Source organism: Desmodus rotundus, chromosome 2, assembly GCF_022682495.2.
Source record: "Desmodus rotundus isolate HL8 chromosome 2, HLdesRot8A.1, whole genome shotgun sequence".
NCBI lineage: Eukaryota > Metazoa > Chordata > Mammalia > Chiroptera > Phyllostomidae > Desmodus > Desmodus rotundus.
In genome coordinates, this window is record NC_071388.1 from 42001071 (window position 1) to 42025539 (window position 24469).

The following is a 24469-nucleotide window of genomic DNA, read 5'->3' on the forward strand; positions in this document are numbered from 1 at the left end:
TCTTGATACTTTTTAAAAAATGGATATTAACTCTTAACAGCTTAATAGAGAATTTTGGTAACTTTTTTCAACTCATGTAATATTTCTATAAAATTCATAAGCTAGGCCAGAAAACTATTTGGAGATTACCTCATTGTTTTTTGGACTCATAAAATATCTTTAGATTTGGAAGGAACCTCAGCGGTAGAGTCCAGGGATGACATACAGTTTAATGTCAGGCACTAACTGAGTTGCAGGGACCACCAGGAGTGCTATATTGAAAGGGGTCCGGAAGCTCTAGGTCCAGTTCTTGATAAGCAGTAGCTGTAATGAACACATGTTGATGGGTCTTCATCTATACACATGTCACATATTTCTCATTCCTGATCTACTCTGTCTTACTTTATAAGAAAAGGAAATTGAAACACACAGATTTGGTAACTTGCCCAAAATCTCATAGCTAAATTAATAACTAAACCATACGTGGACCTACCACTGCTGACTAGAGCACCCTCGGAATGTACCACACTATACATCTCTAATTGATCAAGATGTTTGTTCACATTTATTGAAATAACAAGAGCTTCGTTATCTTAGGTTTTTTCCTTGAGTTTTGTCTGTCCTTACTGTTCTCTCCAGTTTACAATCTGTAACTCCAAATTCTAAGTATCTGCTTCAGCGTTAATTGCCAATAACAATGTTTGCTTACTTGCATGAAGTAATGAATGCTATAAGAACGTATGACAAGGAGAACTAACCTATTTCGATTAAGTCTCCAAGGAGTTTACAGTGTCATTAAAGATAAAGTATTAATACCAGTAAAATCAGTATGTGAAGCAAAGGCAAAGTGCTAAATAAGCAGATTAGTACTAACAGTAGCACATGTGACTGTTAGACAGTCACATCATAAGCTATCATAAATGTTTAAGGGTTCATGGGTCATGCTTTAAAGGAAGTATAGGACTTAGGTGCAAAGACAAAACCATGAAGCAAAACTAAATGTGTACATATCAAAGGAATAGTAATAAGACCCCTAGAAACATGTAGAATTGTGTAAAATTACATCACAGTGACCAAATTGTGGAGAATCTTGAAATGTAGGTTCAATTTACTATAACTCCAGAATTATTTGACATAACAAAATATTCCAATTCCCACAAAGAATATCAGTCTATGAGCATTATATGTTTATGTTTATGTCAGAAACAGATTGGAATTATTAGAAAAGATTTTGGTATAAATTGAAACTAAATAGTTTTTATGTTTATTTTTGACATGCTGCTTTGTTTTTGTATGCCTAAGTGTAATAATAATACTATATACTTTAAAATCTAAAAATTCCTACCAATTTCTCTTTCTAGACATTGTATGACAGCGTGTACCTGACTTTATACAACATTTGTTTCACTTCCCTGCCTATTCTGATATATAGTCTACTGGAGCAGCATATAGACCCTCATGTGTTACAGAACAAGCCAACCCTCTATCGGTAAGGATTTTCCAGTACTAGATGTCCATAACATTTCTGAATGCAAGTGGTATATATAGTTACCAGTTTTTAAAAGTACCTTAAAAATACATTAGATAGTGTCTTGGTGGTTAATACTTTACTAAGGAAAGTACTTTAGTTGTATGGTTTATAATTGTTGAACACAATTTTTCCATTGTTTTTAGGAATGAACTCTTTCATCCTAGTAATGTATTGGGCAATTGTATAATTTGCATTTACTGTTGCAAGCCAGTAATATTCCATTTCATGTGCACAAATTAAATTATTCAGTGATTGATTGTCTCCAGAGTTCCTAAAAAATTAGTTCATGTTCTAACACTGCCAAATTTATGAGTCGTAATCAATGTAAAAGGTAAGGCTGGGGACATTAATTCTCATCTATGTCCCCTGAGTTAGTCCTGGTTCCACAGAACCAAGTAATCGCAGGGGTGTGGAGCTATTCCTCGGGACCAGATATGATTTCCACATCCGTGTGACCTCCGTTCTTATACAGGTGTAGAGTTATCCAGAAATGGTAATAACTTAACCTTGATTTCTCAGTATATCGAGGCCTGAGCTTGACCCAAGATTGGCAAAGACTGTTCTTCTCATAACAGCTATTGGTGGACTGGAGGTTGATTGGGAACCTCAGTGCTGAACCTAACTCAATTGACTCCACTAAAAAGAGCAGTTGTGGCAGTGACTGAATTTTACAACAGAATACAATACAGATAATTCAACTTTTTTACAATTAAACTGAAGTGTTAATGCTTATATCAAATTTCTTTATCAAAGTGAGAAAATGAATTTGAATGTATTATGTGAACTATAAGCTGTTACACAGGTGTGTGATTAATTACAAGTAGTATTGGGTTGGCCAAAAAGTCTGTTTAGTTTTTTTCCATAAAATAACAGATACATTTTTCCTTTTCACGAATAACTTTATCGACTTGGATATTTTGAGCGTGTTGGCTATCTCCTGTGTGGTATAAAGATTGTTCTAAATTAATGTCATGATTTGATTGTTACCAACTTCAATGGCTCTACCTGACTTCAGAGCATTGTCCAGTGAGAAATCTCCAGCAGGAAACCTTGCAAACAACTTTTGACACAATCAATCACAGCACCTCTCCACACACTGCACAAGTCTCTTTTTGCATTTCAGTTGCGTTTTTTACCTTTTTTGAAATAAAAAAGCATACCACACCGAAAAAGTTGCATATTTTCTTCCAACTTCAATATTAAAATGGCTACACAAAAATTCACCAATTTTGATGTTGTTTCTTTTAATACACACTGATATGAGAGTTGTCACAATACAATCCAACAAAATCGTTTTGAATGAAATTAAAAGACAGCTAAGCTCTACTACAGCCATCTTACGGAAAAAACCAAATGAACTTTTCAGCCAACCAATAGTTGGTAAATTGGGGTTTATTCTTCTGCCAATATTTTCAAATTTTAAAAATCAAATCTTACAAAATTGTGATAATTATTAAGTAGGTGAATAATAAATATGAATGTAATGTTCCTTTTTCTTTTCTTTTTTTTTTGAATTTACAGAGACATTAGTAAAAACCGTCAACTAAGCATTAAAACTTTTCTTTATTGGACCATCCTGGGTTTCAGTCATGCCTTTATTTTCTTTTTTGGATCCTATTTTCTAATGGGGAATGATATATCTCTGCTTGGAAATGGCCAGGTAAAATATATACATTTTTTAAAATTGTTAATAATTTAATTTGGTTTTTGGTAACTTTCCATTATAAAAAATAAAAGTGAAATTCAATTTAAATTATAAAATTGGATATTAAAATGCAATTATAAAAAGGTTTTAAACCTTTTACTTAATAAAATTTTATACAAATCAAAATTAAAACAAAAAGGCAATATAGTTTAATATTGAAATGAAACTCAAGGTGCTAGGCAATTTTGCTTTTCAAAAATGAATTAATACAAGGGAATGTGCATACCCCTGTGTGCTGCTTACTTCAGGATTATGTTTTAATAATAGCTACTGTTTGTTTACTGCTTACTTTTGTGCTGAGTGCTTTGCATGCCCCATATCCTAATCCTCACAATAATCCTGTTGGAGAGATATTATGACCCACCTTTTTTAGATGAGAAATGGGTATTTAGCATTTCATTTTTTGCTCTTTAATTGTATGAATTATTTTTTGGTATGCTTAGGAAGTGCTATGTGCACACTAGCAATTTTGAGAATGTTGTAAGTTACCATTTAAAATGGCCACTTTCTGAAATATGAAATTGGGGGTGAGACATAGGACATTGTTACCATGTCCTAATTGGAGTTCTCCTGTCAAGAGACTCTTGGCAGAACTGACCTCTTTTTCTAAGCCTATCTAGATAGGAGGACAGGAAGTGACAGCAGTAGTCCTGTGGTGGACTGGAAACGCTTGTCACCTTTAGTTTCCCTTTTCCATTGGCAGTACTTAAGTTTTGCAAAATATATTTGGAGACACAAACACACAGGGTTTACAAAGAGGTGGATATTAAGTTCTACCTGTTCTGCAAACATTCATTGAGGATCAACCATTCCCTTGAAATACCATACTAGGTTTTAGATATATGAGAGTAACAAGCTTAGAGTCTTGTGAGGGATACAGAAAATAAGTAAATAAAATAATAAAATCTGCAAGTGCAGTGAAGGAAATAGGTCTCAATTGTAGAGGAGCTTGAATCGTTCACATCCCTTGAGGGCAGGGGAGTCAAACTCATTCTCACCAGGGGCCACATCAGCCTCAGCTGCCTTCAAAGGGCCGAACGTAATTTTAGGACTGTATAAATGTAACTACTCCTTAACAGTTAAGCGACAGCTTGGCGCTGCTGCCGAGTAGAAGAAACAAGGTGCCGGGCCAGATAAAACAAGGTGGCGGGCCGGATTCGGCCCACGGGCCTTGTGTTTGCCAGCTGTGCTTTAGGGTGTAGTGTAGGAACATGTATTATTACCACTTTTGAGGACATATTTAGCCTGATTTGGACAAAAAGATGGATGAATCTAGTTTGTGTTGCATTAAGGCTACATATAATAACTATCTTTTATTGATTCTTTTTCTCTTTGCCAGGTGTATTATATGTATTAGCTTATTAAATTGTAATAACCATGTATGTGGAAAATGTCATCTATTACTTTTGCATGTTAGACAATTAGCCTCAAAGAGGTTGAGAAACTTGCCTCAGGAGGCAAAATCACCCACTTTGAGAACCACTGCTCCAAATGGAGCGCAGTGGCTTAGGGCTCGGTGCTGTCATCTTTTCTTCATCTGTACACAGGGTGAACTCACTCTTCTTATAGTTTAAGTACTGCTTATATGCTGAAAACTCCCAGACTTACATCACTGCCTATCTCCTCAGATTCAAATAAGTACCTGCTTTCTCCACTTAGTTCCACAGGAATCTCAAACTTAATATAACTAAAACTGGGGGCTTTTCTCTTTGTCTTCTGCAAACCTGGTTCCTTTCCAGTTCTCCTTATTCTAATAAATGCTACCACCTTTCACCCAACTGCTCAGGCAGAAGTCTAGGTAGTTATCCTTGATTTCCCTTCTCTCACAGCCCATGTGCAGTTACATTGGTTCTGATGTTACACATATCCTGTGTGTTTACACTTCTGTCCTTCTCCACACAGTTCAGATCATCATCATCATTTCTTTTCTGGATCATGACAACCACCTCCTCGTTGCTCCTGCTCCTGTTCTTCCCCTTCCTGCTGTCTCTTCTCTACACAGCAGCCCACGTGATCTTTTAAAAATGAGAATATGATCATATATCCAAGGATCTCCTCAAAATCATTAGTGACATATCCATTCAGATCTGCTGAAACATTACTGGCCTAGGAAGGCCTTTCTACTCACTCCTGTATAAAGCCATCCCTCTCACCTTTTATCACTTCCGGGACGCTTACTCTAAGTTTATTTTTCTTCATAGCGCTAATCTCTACTTCAAGGTATATATTTCTAGCTTTATTTGGTTATCTGTCCCCACTAGGTATAAGCTCCATGAGGGAGGGTAGCAACTTTATCTTATTTATCTTACTGATCCCAAGTCCTAGAATGGTAATCCAAAAAGTTCATTTAGTTTTTTCTGTACAGTGGCTCTCGCAGTGCTTAGTTGTCTTTAATGTCATTCAAAACAATTTCATTAGATTGTATTGTGACAGTTGTCTTATCAGCATGCATTTATAAAAACACCAAAATCAGTGAATTTTTGTGCAGCCATTTTAATATTGAATGTGGAAGGAAATATGAAACATTTTCAGTATATTATTCTTTATTATTTCAAAAAAGGTAAAAACAAAACTGAAACACAAAAAAAGATCTGTACAGATTCCTGGTCAAGGTGGAGGCGTAAGTAAACATGCTTGACCTCCTCATGCAACCACAGAAGGAATTACAACTATACCTCAAAACAAACAACACCCAGAACTGTCAGAAAATCGAGCTGTATGGAAGTCTGACAGCCAAGGATTTAAAGAAGCCACATTCATCCGGAGGGATAGGAGGGGCAGAGATGCAGTGTGTCATGGCAAGGCAGCAGCGGCAGAACAGATGGTCTCACATTGACGTGTGGTGGATATAAATCAGGAGGGATGCCTCAGGGGCCAGCAATCCAGCCCCAGGCCATACTGCACAGCTGCAGATACCAGTGCCAGGAAGATAAATCCCCATAACTTCTGGCTGTAAAAACCAGTGGTGGTTGGGCGGCAGAAGAAACTGCTGGATTTTCAGGAGACACTGTTTAAAGGGCCTGAGAAGACGTAGAACGTATGCAAAACCACCCCCTCTGGGCAACAGCTACATGAGTGCCAGACATACAGGGGCAGTAAGTGAAGTGACTGGAAACAGGGTGAGTGAGTGCCAGGCAAACCTCTGGAAGCCAGGCAGCCACATTGTACCCTCTCTGTGCCCTTCTGCCTCCCTCGTACCCCCCCCCCACAGAACCATAAAGCAGTAAAGAGGGTTCCCCCACCCTGGCGATTACCTAAGGCTATGACCCACACAATTTACAGGTTCCTTTTGTACTAAGACAGGAGCCAAAGCAGCTCTCTCTACCTATCACACAGAAACAAACACAGGGAGGCTGCATGATTGAGGAGACAAAGAAATTACAGCCTAAAGGAAAGAACAGAACAAAACCCCAGAAAAAGAACTAAATGAAACATAACCAACCTATCAGATGCAGAGTTCAAAACACTGGTGATCAGGATGCTCAAAGAACTCATTGAGTATGGCAACAGCAGAAAAAATACCCAGGAAGAAGTGAAGGTTACACTAAGTAAAATAAAGAAAAATCTACTGGGAACTAACAGTGGAGTGGATGAAGCCAGGATTCAAATCAATGATTTGGAACATAGGTAAGAAACAAGCATTCAACCAGAAGAACAAGAAGAAAAAGGAATTCAAAAAAACGAGGATAGTATAAGGAGCCTCTGGGAAATCTCCAGACATACCAACATCCAAATCATAGGGACGCCAGAAAGAGAAGAGGAAGACCAATAGATTGAAAACTTCTTTGAAAAAGTAATGAAAGCAAACCTCCATAATTTGGCAAAGGAAATAGACATACAAGCCCAAGAAGCACAGAGTCCCAAACAAGTTGTACCCAAATTGGACCACACCAAAACACATAATTAAAATGCCAAAGGTTAAAGATAAAGAAACTTAGAAGCAGCAAGAGAAAAGAAAAGAGTTACCTGCAAAGGAGTTCTCATAAGACTCTCAGCTGATTTCTCAAAAGAAACTTTGCAGGCAAGACTGAGCTGTCTTATACATTGGAACATGTTTACAGCAGCACCCTGGCCTCTACCCACTCGAAGCCAATAGCAGGAGATAGCCAACATACTCAAAACAATCCAAATCAGTATGTTATTGGTGAAAATGGAAAGTGTGTCTTTTATTTGATGGAGAAAAACTAAATGCACTTTTTGGCCAACCCAGTAGGTACTCAGTTACTATTTATTGAATGTACCAGTGAATGTTTTTAATTTGGAATACAAGTTTGGCTTTATTAAGTAATTAAGTAACAAATTCAGTTAGAACAAGTTATACAGAAAACAGGCAGATAGTGATAGAAAGTGTTTTGAGCATCTGTCTGTTTTGAGGAAGGGCAGGGCTGGGTTTAGTATAGTCCCTTACATGTTTTGGTAGGCCCTCTGTTAAGGAAAAAAACATAAAACTATAAATACAAGCTTACATATACATGGACATAACTGTGAGTTACACAAATAGGCCCCACTTAACCCAAGCCAATGTAATAAACCTAACTCAACTTCTCTTTAGCCAGATCCCCAAGATGCCCTCTGCCACTCCCATTACCAGTTCAAGGGGAAGTCAGAATGGAAAGAGACCACAATGCTGATTAATTGCTGTTGAAATACATTACTCTTGCTAAATTTACAAAAAAAAAAAAAAACCCCACGTGAATGTGTTTTCTACAGCTCCCTCTAGGGCTTTGAATGCAAGAGGGAGCCCTAACCAACCTCTACTTCTGAGAAAGATTCCACATAGCTAACCCCAGTCTTGGTCCAGTAAAGCCAGATACTGAGGGATAGATGTGTGCAGTTGTTACCACATCCAGGTGCAGGTTCCCCGGCTGCATCTCAGATCTGCCCACACGGTCCCACAGATTTTCAGTATTTCTAGTTCATTTCTAGAAATGACTAAAGTAGGAAAAGGGAGGGGTTCCATATGACTTTTTCATTCGTTTGACAAACTCCCCAAATACCCTTAAATAAAAGAATATTGGTATTTTGTTATTAATGATAACTTGTTTATTGTTATTAGGCACACTGTCCTTTTTACATATCCTAATTCTTATAAAAACCTATAAGGTTTTCCTCTGTTTTACAAATAAAAATGAGGTATAGAGAGGTTAAGTGATTTGTCAAGTATAAGGGGCCACCCCCAAAACCAGAATTATCTTCTCGAGTGCAGGCACCCTGTAGTTACAGTTTTCCCCCAGTAGGTGAATATTCTAGAAACCCATCTGTATCTACGTACCAGCTGGTGGTGTTGTGTGGCTGCATTCGGCTTCAGTGAATTTTTTTTGAAGACTCATTTGCCTGTTTCATGAAGGGTGATTTATGAGCACACCTGCCCACACCATGCTGAGTGTTCAGCCGTTTTTGACAAAATATGTCAGGATCCAGGTGCTCCGCCCTTTCTGTTCACCCAGTCTCGCCCCAAGTGGCTTTTCTATGATTCCTTGGATGAAAAGTCACCGCAGGGAAATGTTTTGCCGATGTGGAAGAGGTGAAACAAAAAAACAGCAGGAGCACTAAAAGGCATCAAAATCAATGAGGTCAAAAACTGTTTTGACCAGTGGGGAAAAGTCTTGATAGATGTATTATATCAAATGGAGAGTACTTTGAAGGTGACTGAAGTTTAAACATGTAAGTCAATACACAATATTTTATAAATAAATTCTGGGTTTTTTGGGGTCCTCCCTCATAAATGCTAGTTGTTAGAAATCTGTGATAATAAAAGCCTTTTAAATAATTTTCAAACCAATGTTTAAGAGTATGACTACTTTAAAATTAAATTAACATAAACTTCTGGTTGTGTTCTTATTTGTGGAACTTGAATCCTGACATTTGGAGATTCTGCATTTTTAATAAACTTGTGTAAGTTTTTGCTGTAAAGTCCAGGGAAATACTTTCTGACTAACATGTGGAGCATTTGTACAAGGAATCCTTTAAGGAGTATTTCTGTTGGCCATTGTCTCTCCTTCAGGTATTGGCTTTGTGTGTGATTTTTTTCCTGCTCTGCCTGTGCTGTGTCCAGAAATACAGGGGCAAGTTATCCGCTATAACTTCTGGTTGGAATAGTTTCAGAAAATATTGGATTGACCAGAAAGTCTGTTTAGCTTTTCCTGTAAAATAAAAGACATTTTTCATTTTGACCAATAACTTTATTGATTTGGATATTTGAGTATGTTGGCTATCTCCTGCTATTGGCTTCTAGTGGGGAGAGGCCAGGGGTGCTGCTAACCATCTTCCAATGCATATGACATCCCCACAGCAAAGAATTATTTGGCCAAAATGTCATTAGTACCAAAAACTTTGCAAAAACACTTTGGATACGTTTGATCAGTTATAGCACCTTCTTCATACACTGCACAAATCTTTTTTGTGTGTGCGTTTCAATTGTTTTTTACCTTTCTTGAAATAATAAAGCATAATACGCTGAAAATGTGTATTTTCTTCCATCTTCAGTATTAAAATGGCTGCACAAAAATTCACCAGTTTTGATAATTTTTCTAAATGCACACTGATAACAGTGACATAATACAGTCTTAACAAAATTGTTTTGAATGATGTTAAAGGCAGCTAAACACTATGAGAGCCATGTACGGAAAAAATAAATAACTTTTTGGCCATTTCAGTAGTTCTGATCAAACAGGGTTTTGTTACAATTTTTACTGTGTGACAGGAATAAAGCAGTTTCTCGATCATTCTAAATAAAAACAATCTGTGCTACACAATTCCAAACCCATCGTGGGTTTTCAGTCTGATGATATGCAACAGATGACAGTAATACACGTGATAATGTTTATGGTGTTTCTTACACTCCCTAACTCTGCTAATCTAGTCACAGACTTGAAATGTAACTGGCTTAAATAGTGTGAGTGGTTTTTAGTCAAGAATGAAATTACTTTTTGCCTTATATCTTACTTAGCATCGTGGTGACACCAAATGCAATAATGGTTTGTTCTTTCTGTCTAGATGTTTGGAAACTGGACATTTGGCACCTTGGTCTTCACGGTCATGGTTATTACAGTCACAGTAAAGGTATGATACAGAAATTAGACACATGGACAAATTTTGTGTCTATATAATTCATAGTTAAATTTCTTTAGCCATAGATAGATACATCTCTTCCCTTTTCCTTTTTTAGTCATAATTTCACTGATTGTTCTGTAATAATTTATTTTCATTTTTGTCAAAAATCTTACTTAAGTTCATTATTTGGAAAGTCTCCGTGATTTTTTATGGTTAAATAAAGGTTAATCTCACAGTAGTCATCTCTGAAATTTTGCTTCTCTTTATATGATGCAAGAACAACACAAGTTGTTTCCGACAATAGAGTTGAGACTAAGGGAGTCATGAAATTTCAATGCTGTTTCCTCAGAGAAGAAAAATAGTATAACCTTTAATTGTTCAGTTTTCTGCTATGATCCTTGCATTAATATTCATCTTCTAAGAGACTTTGCTATAGGTACCTTAGTCACTTATAATTCATTCATTTGTGATTTTCATCTTAGACGTTAAAGACATTCTATTATAAGGACTTTCTTTTTTTAGATGGCTTTGGAAACTCATTTTTGGACCTGGATCAACCATTTTGTTACCTGGGGATCTATTATATTCTATTTTGTATTTTCTTTGTTTTATGGAGGGATTCTCTGGTGAGTGACTACATTGTAAATTTTTTTTTTATTGATTTTAGAGAGGGAGGGAGGGAGTCAGGGAGTGGGGTGAGGGGAGAAACAGAAAATCATGGATCTGTTGTTCCCTGTACTGACGCATTCATTGGTTAGCTCTTGTGTGCGCCCTGATAGGGATGGAACCCACAACCTTGGCGTGGCATGCTGACGCTCTAGCCAGCTGAGCTACCTAGCCAGGGCAATCGAATTCTATTTTTAGCAGTTAAATCTTGTTTTATTAATTATACAATTAATTACTGATTTCAAATTTTGAGTATTATCCCAAACTTGTATTCCAGATTAAAATTGTAACTTTCAAATATCGTGGATTTACACGATGTCTTGATTTAAGAAACTGTCTTGTCAGTTTCTACTTTTATTAAGCCCACTTTCTTTCTTTGCAGGCCATTTTCAGGCTCCCAGAATATGTACTTTGTATTTTTTCAGCTCCTATCAAGTGGTTCTGTTTGGTTTGCCATAATCCTCATGGTTGTAACATGTCTGTTTCTTGATATTGTGAAGAAAGTATTTGACAGACAGCTCCATCCTACAAATACTGAAAAGGCACAGGTAACGCTTTTTATATACAAAACCTTTTATTTAGGGGCTTTAACTGTGAATGGCTGTCAGTATAATTTTCTTACATTAGAAAATAGGAAATTTGATATTTCTGTATTAAGAGTTTTACAGTCTAAATATTGTTATATCTGATGTTTTTAAGTTATTTTTATTAATTGTATGACTCCTGACAAATTATAATTGTTATTAAACCACTTCACATTTTTAAGGGTAAAACTATCATGTCCAGATAATATTAGTGAATATGTTTTAAGTAATATTGTCACAGCATTCTATCAATATGTTTTAAATAATATTGTCACAGCATTCTGTCAGACACATGTAATTGGGATATATATTCATGTCTTTAGAAACATTAGAATTTGAGTAATACTCTTTCAGGTGATAATTGTTTTACAAAAAAGAGTACAAAATAAGTTCTTTAACCTAAACAATTTTTAAAGAATGGGTTTTTATAAAATACGTTCTCACCAAATATTTATTAACAAGTATTAAACTACAACAAATAGTAACAGTGTGTTGCATGGTGTTTTAAGAATATGGTCTTTAGGGCCTGATAGGACAGTTCCCTAGTTCGACAGTTATGCCTGCCACTTGGTAGTTCTGTGACGATGTCTCTCTCAATACTGACCTGGGTGAAATTGTGATAGAAATGCCTACAGCATTATCTTTCTAATGAGGATTGGATAAAATAAGTCCAAACACTTATTTGCTCAAGAAATGGTAGCTATGTGGTTGTATGTGCCTTGTTTGTATATTTGACTTGTACATGAGCTAGAACTATTATCTTAATTTGTCTTTAACTGTACCTTAGCATTGGATATGTATCCTCAAGAATACATCCTAATTAACTTTTATGCCCTAGTAAGCAGTGAGTTTATTATCATTTAGTTATGCCGAGTTTGAGAATTTTTCCCGCATGTTTGCTATCTTACCGGCCAAGCAAATTTTGTTTAAATTTTGGAAAATTAGTTACGTATTCTACAAATAGAATAGTGGTCCCTAAGTAGTGATTTGAATTAAGCTTCCTAAACGATGCATTGATTTTAATTTCAGTTGATCATGTCACCATTTCTTTAGCCTGTATTTGCTTTGGTAACTCAGTCTTAACCAGTACACATTTTAACCCCACTAAAGCAGCATAGGCCTCTGAAGTCTGACAAACTTAATTCAGATACTATTTTAGCCATTTATAAAATATATGTCTTTAATCAAGTCATTTTCCTAAGGCTCAGTTTCCTCCTCTGTAAAATCAGAGTAATTACTATCTTACATGATTCTTAAATATAATGAATATAAAACACCTAACCCTGGCCCTGTATGTAGTAAGTCCTCAGTAAAAATGTACTTACAAGGATGATGAGGATGTTGCTCTGTGATACTGATCTCCAAGTAGGGCTACAAAATTTGTACAACCTGATTACTCTGTCTATGCATATATGTGTATCAGTATGGGGAAACTTCTATTCTGCAATATATAATTCTTAAATATATATCAGAAATGTGTACCTATCTTTTTTAATCCTAAGAGAAGTATTTTCAGTAACATAATACTATTTTAATACATTTTCTATACCTTTATAAAGAACACACATTGTTCTCCCCCTCTTGGCCTATATAAAGTTATACTTCAAAATATGTTAATGACATCACTTTAAAAGCTTTGTTTTTCATAAAAGTAAATAATTGGATTTATTTACATTTATCCTTAGAAATTCTATAATAGGCACTGCATTTGCAAATTATGATGTGTTTTCATAGAGACTTCTCGATAGCCTTTTTGATAACCTCCTTCTAAAGAATCCATAGGAAATGTTTTGCACCTTAAGGTGGACCCTTAGACAAGAAAAGGTTGAAAGTACTTGTATATATTGTAGTTCTTTTACCATAGGTTAAAACTGGTAAAAAATGGAATGTGCAATAAAATCAATCATTTTGTCTGTGTGTGAAAGCTGGTATAATCTCCCTTTTTGCCCCATTTTACTTTAAATGACTTGGCAGGTGTTCTGCTGTGGTCTGATCCAAAGGGGAAGTCTGTATTTCCACTCAGGAATCTTGTTCTGTTCTTTTTTTTCCTTAACAGTATATGGTCATTCAGATCCCATGTGTGACATCATTCCTTTGCTGCCTTATACTTTCACCTCTGAGTTCAAATGATGAAGAAATGATTAGAAAGTTGTTAGGTACTTCATTGTTTACCAAAAGTAGCAAGAAAAATCATATCAAAAGAAGAGTTGTCAGCATTTATTTTGAACCTTGTTTTTCTCCAGAATAACAATGTGGTGTTAAGAGTGAAGAAAGCCAGCAGCCCTGCAAATGTCGGTCATGTATATGTACCATGTATGAGATTTCCTACTCTCGTAGGAACAGATGTGTCTTTACAAAGCTTGTCCTGTGTCTGTCTCATAGGTGATGAATGCAGCTCACTGACTTGTTGTGTGTCCCATCCCCTTTTCTGTCCACTTATAGATGTACTCCAACACAGTTGCTTTAAGTGATGAGTTCATCGCACTGCAGCCATTGTCGAGGGCAAGGAATCAGCTGAGCAAACTTAGGTAGAGTAGGAGTAGAACCTTGTTAACTTCTGCATGCTAAAGGTCAACTAAACTATTTAAAAGATGGGCAGAGGCATGAATTAAGAGTGGAGCATTTTTTGTTAGCACAGCTCTGTCTCTAATTTGACCTTTATTAATATGTATGTTTAAACCTAAAAATAAAAAATCCGTTTCTTCATTGAGATGAAAATTCAGCATAAAAACAGGACAGAGAACTATATCTTGTTATATATTTTCCACCTTAACTACCTTTTGTAGCACAATTCTAATGCTTCTGCTTGTCGTATTCATATTTAAGAATGCTTCTGCATGTTGAGTAATTTAAGTTACCGAAATTCATCATAAAATCTAAAGTTTTAAGTTTCCGTTACTTGAAAATGAGAGTTGCCCATTTTTTATCTTGCCTTAATCTGTGTTGTAAATTCATGTGCATATTTGTCTTTGTACATTGTAATGATTGCTGAAGCATTTCATATCCTTGCTACTGTTTAGTGCATCTATAAATTGAACATAAATTTTATATCTCTTATGTATCCCTTTATCTCCACAGACAGATCCATTCTCTCATTTACCACAAAAAAACCCCAGTAGTGTAGAGATGTCTTTTGATGGAAGAAAATGAGAGCATAAATCCTAAAACTGTTGATATTAAGATACCAAAACTATATAGTATCAATTTTGACTCTAGTCTGGTTTGAAGAAAAAAAGTAATATAACTAAAATATTTCTTTAGTTTTGTTACTCTTTAATTTCTCATTCTATCAGTATTTTGTGGATTCTTAAATATATATATACATATACATATAATTTTTTTTATCTTAAAGGTTTCTAATCTCTACTTGACCAAACAAATGGCTTTGACAAAGCACCACTTAAATAACTTCTTATTAAATAACTCTGTGAGTTCATAATTCTGAGGTGTTCTAAAGTTTTACCAGACCTTTTGATTTTATTATTACCTTCAAGATTTTGAAATATTCTACTTTGAATTACAAAGGTGTAATAATTGTAGATGAATATACAAATGAGTGTTTAAGTGGTAGCCAACTAAGATTTATGTTTAAAATAAGAATTAAAATCAAATCAAACTTCACCTTGGTTGAGCCGAATATATATATCACATTTTATCTCTATGTGCCTTTCTGAAAAGAGTGGGTATTCATCACATTTTTGAACATCTAATTATTTAACTCATAGGGAGTAGGAGAGCCCATTATTTAAAGAACACGCTGCCAAACTCTTTTGTCAAGTGAAAATAACTTTTGTATTGAAAATAATAGTAATTTTTATTAAATCATATTTTTATAAATCATATTGGCTTAAATCAAGGCCAGAAAAGAATGAGGTAAGATCATAAACTAGAGATCTTAGGCTCCATAATGATGTAACAAAGTAATAAGCTTGACATTCGTCTGTGAAAGGACACAGTGATAGCAGAATGTATTGGTCAAGCAGACTTTGCTGCAAGCCAGTCTCCAATCAGGTGGTCTAAGAAAGGAAGAAGAGCCCTCTTGGGGATACAGCAGGCCTGAATGCTATTGCCACCCTTGGCAGTGCTCCCCATTGTTCTAATCAAATTAGTTCACCTCTCTGAGCCTCCAGGTTATTCACCTATCAGATGATCATTTTACATACTGTGATTTATTCACTTATTATCAGCATCAGAGAAAAACAAAAGGAAGAAATACTGTGCTCAACCAAAGGCCAGGGAGAAATAACAGTTGCTTAGATGAGCAGTGAGCAACCACTGGGTGGGCATGAAGAAAAAGAGCCTACATACATCTGCTTGCTGGAGCATCCTGTGAATTTTAAATACATCTTCGTTTTGAACTGCACTGAACAGTATTTCTGGGTGTTATCCACGGTAGCCTAATTGTTTCCAGAAGGGAAAATTATGCAGATATCAAGTATATTTAAGAGCTTTCAAATCTTTAATCAGGATAGTACCTCTTAAGAACCATTAACACAAATCTATTAGCAATTTTCTTTTGAATAAAATATTTTCCTCTCCCCAGTATTATAGGCAAAGCTATTGTAAAAAACTATTTTTACATAAACTTACTGTACTCACAAAAACCAAAGAATTCAACTACTTTATTTTTTATATATGTAAGAAATTCACCATAGCATTTTTTATAGAAATAATTATTAGTCCTAAGACTGAGAAAATACAGAGAAATAAGGAAATTTTGGGGTTTTATTCAATGAGGACTTTTTTAAAAAAATAATTCAAGAATGGTTACAATTAGCTTGGCTATGGGCACATACTCCTTACATGGGTGTCCAACCCACAGCCTCCCGGCCCACATGTGGCCCAGAATGGCTATAAATGTGGCCCAACATAAACTCGTGAATTTACTTAAAGCCTTTTTTTTGCTCATCAGTTTTCATTAGTGTATGTGTATTTAATGTGTGGCCCAAGACAACCCTTCTTCCAGTGTGGCCAGAGACGCCAAAAGGTTGGACACCCCTGCAAGATCTGTAAAACACTAAAATATATATTTCAAATTAAGGATTTAGTTAATTTTGTTAAGTCAAGCCCCCTTCACCTACATGTTTTGAAAGGCCATGTGACCTGTCTACTCTGTAGAAGTCCAGTTAGAGTAGAGAAGTCTTCTGAGAAGGGAGCATGAGAAGTGCAAAATGGGATAAATCTCTGCAATGAGAACCCTAAATGGTGGTGGCAAGGAATTTGTTTAATAGAAGAAATTTAATTTTATTGAGGGAAACCTGTTTTTAACATGACATTGTGCACTGGAAAATCATGGCTTTATTTCGTGTGCTTTTCTGTATGCCCCTTTAAGAAGCTGCTGTGAGCTCTCCTTCGTGACAGTAAATGAATGTAGTGGTGTGCGAACATTCATTTGTGCCTCACAGATTGTGGACCCCACCTTACTGCTTTGATTCTAACCGTATATACAGTGAGAGTATTGTCAGTAATATGAGACTTGTTGCTTTTCTGTCCTTCCAGATGGAAGAAGATAAGGGTTCAGTCAGCTCAGCATATGAATTTGCTGAAAGCAAGCACAGAGGGGAGGACAGTAGGCACCTGCTAGCTGAGGCTTGCAGCCAGCAGGACAGTTCTTGCGTGCACTAGGTAGTACTGCGCTGGACCTTCCTGGGAACAATCCGCTAAGTTCTCGTGTTTGGGGCATGCTGTGGGAGAACTGGCCTGACGTCTTAGTTTTTACTTCACTGATTCCTTCATTGTTCCTCACATGTTGTTTTTCTTTACTTGTTTCCTTTTTTGTGATCTTTACTTTTTATATGTCCATCCTGTATATTTTGTTAATCTTCCTTTGGAATTACAGTGTTGAGTCATACTTCATCTCAAAATCTTAGTAAGGTACTCTCGCAGCCTGTTGTCTTTATATTCAAGAAGTTATTGTCACTTCTCCCTTTGAAAATGTCATGGTAATTCTGTTATTTCTGAAGTCAGTTTTCCCACGTGAAGTTGGAGTTTGTGTATCATTTTACACCTCTTCATATAGTTAGACACTGAGTTACGTATCTAAGTCTGCCTCTTACGTTGAATGATCAAATAATGAACTTAGGCTTGTTACTGAGTTCTTTCCTCTGACTGATACCATACTCTCAGTTTTTTTCATAAACTTCCATAGTTACACCTTTGCAATAAATGTGACTTTATGAGGACTTGATTCATTCTCTTCTTGAGAAATAAACCCTGACAACCACTTCTAGATCTAATTGGAAGATGCAAAATATTTTGATTAGTAGTAATTGTGGAGGAGAAAAATTCTTAACCACTAACACATTTTTACTTAGCCTACTTACCATTTTGTGTATTGTACAGCATGTCCTCGAACAACATCGTTTCTCTCAGTGTCATTTCATTGTAACATTGAGATGCTGTAGGAACTTAACTGTTGTTTATATCAATTACCCTATGGTAAAATTGGTTTCATTGTATGTTTTATCACTTAAAGTCGCATGGCCAGCTTGTCAATGACTTATTATTAAATGAGGCCTTAACTGTGATTACTCCTCAAGAAGGTGTTATTGTCTCATCTGGGATAAACCCTAGCAAATGGTGAAACTTTAAACCACAGCTACTTATAGATTGTAAACTTTAACTCCTATAAATCAGACCATGGAACAGGTACAATTTTATGAAAAATCTGAATTATTCTGGAAGATTTTTTAAAAATTACATTTCTTTAGTGAATTGCTTTAAATGGAAAATGTTGAAGATAATTAATCAACTCTGTTATTGTTACTAGGTGAAAAGAAATTTCAAAGAATTCCAAATTTTTATTTTGTTTTGGAATACAAGTTCAAGTGGATATTTTATAAGACATGGATTTAGTATTCCTATGCTTTAATGTGCCCATTAAAATAGTCAATACAGTTGAGAATTGGGTCCTTAGAATGCTTCTATTAAATAATAGGGGCCTTGTTACGGTTACTTTTACAAGGTGAATTTTCTCATCCTCTGACACCTGGTTTCCCTTTCTATAAACAAGAAGTCAGAAGAATTCTCAAACCATGAATATGATCTTAGTAAAAATGTTTTGGGGGTATTACTGCCTGATTTGCAAGGTTTTTTCCTGCTTATCACTGAATTTTAATTGGTTGGATAAAATACACCTTGAGCATTTTTCTCCTCCTGTATTTTGCCTTCGGCATATATTTTGAGTATTCTGTCTTGAGATTCCATTTGTTCTTGGAATTTCCTTAAACTTTGGTCAGCCTTGGCAAATCAGGCAGAAGGCCATGCCAAGCCCTAAATGTTGCCATGGGCTAGGGTCTTCTAGTCATCTCTTTCTTCTCTCACCTCTTAGGCCTCTATTGTTGTGTTGTCTTTTTTGTCTCTGGATTCCTGCTCTGAATGCCCTCTTTCAAGCTGTACCTAACAACCATAGGGATAGCAATAGAATGCTAAGGATGCTAGGGCTACTGCTTTTTCTCATTGTGGACCAAGGAGCTTAAGCCTCAGACCTGAAACCTGCCACTACCAAAAATAGAATACATTTTAAACAGTTTTAGTCGACTACAAGTCACCTTCCTCTTCTGTGATAAAGATACAGATACTGCCTCATTTAACAAAGCAGCGACAGAAAACCTTAATGGCCTGTATTCAGTTGTTTACCACTCAAAGCAACACTGAATGAGTAAAATTCTTCAAGCAAATAGAATCAAACATTTAAAAGACTAATATTAATAAAAATGCCACCCATGGCAGGAACTAGATGCATACCTGATAAATATGACTGACACTTTATAAAACTAGTGTTATTTTCAAATATGTGCTGACATACTGAGCAGCTTTTTCATCTGGAGGTTGAAATGAAAAGAAAATTAATATTGACATTATTTCTTCCAAATACCCTATGACATGCTGTAAGTGATTGATACTTAAAAAACTAAATTCTTAATATCAGCTGCACGATGACTTAGTGCGTTAATTAGTGCTATCCTGCTTTGCCCTCTCCATTAATATAGGGGGTTTTATCATTAAAATCCCTTGTCAGATAGCCCTGACAGGTGTGGCCCAGTTAGTTTGGCATCGTCCCTCGAAGTGAGGATGGTCTGGTTCAATCCCCAGTCAGGGCACATCCCCGGGTTGCAGGCTGGTCCCCGATCAGGGTGTGTGTACAAGAGGCAACTGATCGACGTTTCTCTCCCTCTCTTTCTCCCTCCCTTCCCTCTCTCTCTCAAAAAAATAAATTCCTTGTCATATATTGCTATTTATGCAACTACATTATTAAAATAAAGGAGTCTGTCGTTTTGAAACTAGGAATAAGCTGAATTACTAAAATAAGTTTACCTAAAACGTACAATTATTGCATATTTATTTTCATAGTTAGATTTAAGCAACAGAGACAGGGTGAAGGTATTTTATCTACATTTTAACTACCTTTCAAAGTTATTTTACTTGGAGAGAAATAAAGAGCAAAGTAAATTTAGAGGAGTGAGCGTGAGCTTGAGGCAAGCTTTGGAGAAGCAGGTCTTGAGCAAGTCGGTCAGGGCAGTTACCTCACTGCCGTCGATTAATGGCTGCCTGTTGCAATTCTGAATAGTGAGACGAAGCTAGTACTTGTTGTAGGGGTTTTTTTATTCTTAACCAACTTGGGAAATTGGTAGTATTTTTATGACTTTTGATTTCACCTTTAAAATAAAAATATTTTTTAAACTTTCTTTTTTCATAATTATAGTTTAAGGCTTCTTTCTAAATATCTCCTTAAGGCTATATCAGGTGCTCACTTTGAATATCAAGTATATAAAACAGTTTTAAGGGCAAAAAAACAAACATGGTGAATAGTTCAGTAATTATTATGTAAACCTATAAACATTTGATTTGATAGGTAAGATTTGGTAGGAGTGATTAAAAGATTTAGAAATGTGTGACCATTTTTTAACATTTGGAAGATTTAAGGAAGATATTTTGTTTCAGAAGCCTCTAATAGGAGAAACTTGTAAATGTTTATCATTGTTGATATAAAAATAATGGAAATAAGAGCAGTGTGCCAGAATTGATTTCAAAAGGCATCATCTGTAAAGATGAACATTTTTTTAGTCATACGTAGTCATGTTGAATCTCCACGGTTGTTTTGCTTGGCAGCCCTTCTGGCTCTAAGTGACGTTGTGGTTCCCAGGAAGCAAGTGTGGTAGACCATGAGTCATACAAATTAATCAGCATTTTTTTATAAATTAAAAGTTATGTCTTTGTGCTATCAGATAGAATCTCACTTCTATTACCATAGTTTACATTTTTCTTTTTTAGTGTTTACAACTTGAAAATTTTTTTTTAAAGAAATAAACCCTAATTTCTTCTCCTTACTTTGCCTTGCTTTGAATGAAATGAGATCTGAAGGTTCCACGCCATTCCCATCCCCAGTTATACTGGCAGCTGTGGCTATGTGTACTCTGCCTGGGCTCCCAGTTCCCAAATACGAGATCAAAGAAGTGTATGGGAAAGTGGTGCTGGAGAACAGCGCAGTGTCTTCTGTAGACAGCTATGCAAAAACACAATTCAGCGTTTTCAAAGCAGCAGGGTTTGTTGTTTGGTTTTTTTTTCTCTTTAGGGAAAAAAGAAGCATTTTACTTTTAGTTCAAAAGGTGAACTAAAGAAGTCATTTTATTATTTTTGATATTTCAGATGTTTATTCTATTGGGTTGCCCATGTATTAATACCTGTCGTTAGGTTTTAAAATGAAAGATGATGAATGCAAAGCAAGGTCATTACCTAAGGAGTGTTCTGCACATTGGTAGATACACAAAAGCTACTGACCTTGTGGATGGCACCTTCAGGGAATTCCTGTCAGTTGGCTAAGCACTAGCTATACAGGCAAAGCACATGTTGTTAAAGTAATAAGAGCCAGACAAGCTCCTTGATGTCTCTAGTTTCTGGACTAGTTCAGTGTCCCCCAGATAAATGTGATGTGGGACCAGTTAGTTGTTTTCTTGTTTTGTTGTTTTTAATTTCTAGTCCATCACAGACCAATACTTATATAAAATACAATAAAAATTAATGGCTAGGAAATTAAATTTAAAAGATTTATAAAATAAGCCCCAATTTCAAAATTATTTTTAAATTCAATAGTTACAAAAGTATGCTGTCAAATTGCCTTAAAGTTTTCTAATCTTACATTCTGAGACTGGAAACACGTACGTCCTCATGAGTCAGTAACAGTGCTTTTGGATGAACGCTGATCCGTGGATTGTGCTTGTCGCACTCATCTTTTTGCAAGGGGGGAGGAGTAACAGCCTCTCTCTCTCACCTTAGGCTAAGCGTACTGAATGTACATCATACTTTAGTGCCCACACACAGTTATTTGTCAGTCTTTTCACTTAGCCTGAGTTCTCTTTCTTCGCCATCTTCAGCTATTGAAATCCTGTCCAGTCTTCAAAATGTATTTCAAATGTCACCTTTTCATCAAATCTTTTATGCCCTCCCACCATTACCAGCAACAGCTGGGCTTGATCTTTCTCTCCTCTTCTTTGATGTTTTTAGTCTGCCTCATGCCATAATTATAAGAAGGCAGGATAATGGCATGGATAAGATGTTTGGGCTCTGTAATCAAACAAGCCAAGACTCAAGCCCCAGCTGGGGTAACCTTAAACAGGTTCTTTACCTCTCTGTTTGCTCATGAGAATGCATGAGAGTATGGTGCCTATCCCAAAAGGTTGTTCAATTTTTAAATGAGATAATCCTTGAGAAGCATCTTACAAAGGCACTGGCACATACAAGGAAGCATTTCATTAGTATAACTGCCATTATTATTTGTTCCAGGTTTATCTCCCATCCTTTATTAAGCACAGTGCCTTGCTTAATAAATATAGGTTGAATTTTTAAGTATTTGTGTCATTTAAGTGATGCAAACAAGCTGTGAAGTAGAATCCAGAAAGAGATCACTGGTAGTTGGAGAGGTGATGATGGTTTTTAAACTGAACTGAGTGTCACTGGCACAGACCCTGCCACGTGCCCATGGGCAACAGTGCCTGGTTGACTGTGGCGACTGTAGGGGAGCATTGGGGGTAGAGCAGGGAAGGCAGTCTCAGGTCAGCTTATACAGGGCCTTAAAGGACTCTCCAAGGTGGTGTACATTATGTGGGGATATATAAGTCCTGCGTCCTACAGAGGGTGATAAAATTTTGAGATGGAGGAAAGTGGAGCCCGGGGACTCAAGGAGGAAACTGGGAGACTGATGAAATCCTGTTAACCTAAACCAGTACTTCCTAAACTATTCCTCTGAATATTTCCTGATGTTGATTAATGTTCACTTGGGACTTGGGGGTCTGGTACTGTTTGAAAATTGCACTATGTCTAGCTCTCTCCCATTGGAGACTGACCATGCGTACTGACTTACTGACAGTCCTGTACTGAAAAAGTCTTTTTAGACTTTTGTTGAACTAGTGTTTTCTAGACTTAATTGGCCACAAGAACTTTTTTCATGAAACATGCCTGTAAACATCTCACAAAATACAGTTTAAGAAACCATACCAAAAACATTCCTAAACCAAGGGTATTGGAAAGAAAGAAGTAAAATTTGGCTAGTTCTCAGTGCTTCCCAGATCCTAGGACATTGGTGCAGTTGGGCGGATGCCAAACAGAAACTCCGTTGACTTGCACTGCTCCGTGTTAAGTAGAATTACTCTGAGCAGGGGTTTGGCAGGGCCTCCCCAGTTAACTGGGTTCAGAATGGCAGGTTGTTTACATGCCATCACGTCCATCTCTTCTGTCCATCATGCGTGTCTCCACGAATGTCCCGTGTTGCCACACCTGCTCTACACACTTGGTGATTCCCAACCTTGGTGATTGCAGCCACCTAAAGAGTCTGGTTTTTTGTTGTTCTTCCTTTATACTTTTGAAAGGTTTATTATGCTATGTTATGTATGTGAAGTGAATGAAAATTAGTTTGCTTACATGACAAACCTTGAAAAATTTAGGAGTACTCTTGATTACCAAAGCCAGGGTTGGGATTCATTGAGGTATGTGTCATACCATTTTTTCCTTCATTGAACAGGATTAAAATTAGTAGTAGTATGGCTTAAAGTTATCTTGCTGAGTTATTTATGCCTGGATCAATATAAATCTTGCATACTTTGAGAAATTAATGCATTTTTAAATCTTAATATTACTATTTAATCACTTATTTAATTGATTTTAATGCTTGTACCATCAGTTAATTTTTTTAAAGTAAGATGCACTGATTGTGGGCATGGTTGGCACTTAATAGTTGCTCAGCAATTTAAGGTAAATTATGTGCTTTTTTTTCATGGATAATTATGAAGGGAATATATGTAGAGTGCTTAGAACCTGGTATGTAGTAACACTATATAAAGTATTTGCTACTATTATTGTTGTTATTATTATAGTTGTTGAGGATTGAAGTTGTTACTCCCAGTCTTCAAAATATTGGGTTGGCCAAAAAGTCCGTATGGTTTTTTCCACAAAACAAAAGATACATTTTCACCAATACCTTTATTGATTTGGATGTTTTGAGTATATTGACTGTCTCCCACATGGTATAATCATTGTTCTCAATTAATGTCTTGATTTGATCGCTACCCACTTCAGCTGCTCTACCCAACTGTGCAGCATTGTCCAGAGAGAAATCTGTAGCATGAAACTTTGCAAACCACTTTGAACACATTTGATCAGTCACAGCATCTTCTCCATACACTATACAAATCTTTTTTGTGTTTTTACCTTTCTTGAAATAATAAAGCATAATATACTATAAATGTTACATATTTTCTTCCAATTTCAGTATTAAAATGGCTACACAAATATTCACTAATTTTGATAATTTTTATTTTTAAATGCACGCTGATATGAGAACTGCCACAACACAATCTAACAAAATTGTTTTGAATGATGTTAAAGACAGCAAAGCACTACTAGAGCCATCTTACAGAAAAAAAACAAGCATACATTTTGGCCAACCCAACTACTCTT

General features: G+C 36.1%; 1 protein-coding gene across 1 annotated transcript in view; it reads left to right on the plus strand.

Annotated features, from left to right (window-relative positions):
- The window catches only part of ATP11B (ATPase phospholipid transporting 11B (putative)), a 103722-nt gene that overhangs the window by 73631 nt on the left and 5622 nt on the right, over positions 1–24469 (plus strand). Inside the window, exons 24-28 of the mRNA XM_024563976.4 lie at positions 1341–1468; positions 3032–3170; positions 10212–10277; positions 10791–10894; positions 11317–11482. Of these exons, the coding sequence (XP_024419744.2) occupies positions 1341–1468; positions 3032–3170; positions 10212–10277; positions 10791–10894; positions 11317–11482 (603 nt within the window). The remainder of the gene's footprint in view (positions 1–1340; positions 1469–3031; positions 3171–10211; positions 10278–10790; positions 10895–11316; positions 11483–24469) is intronic.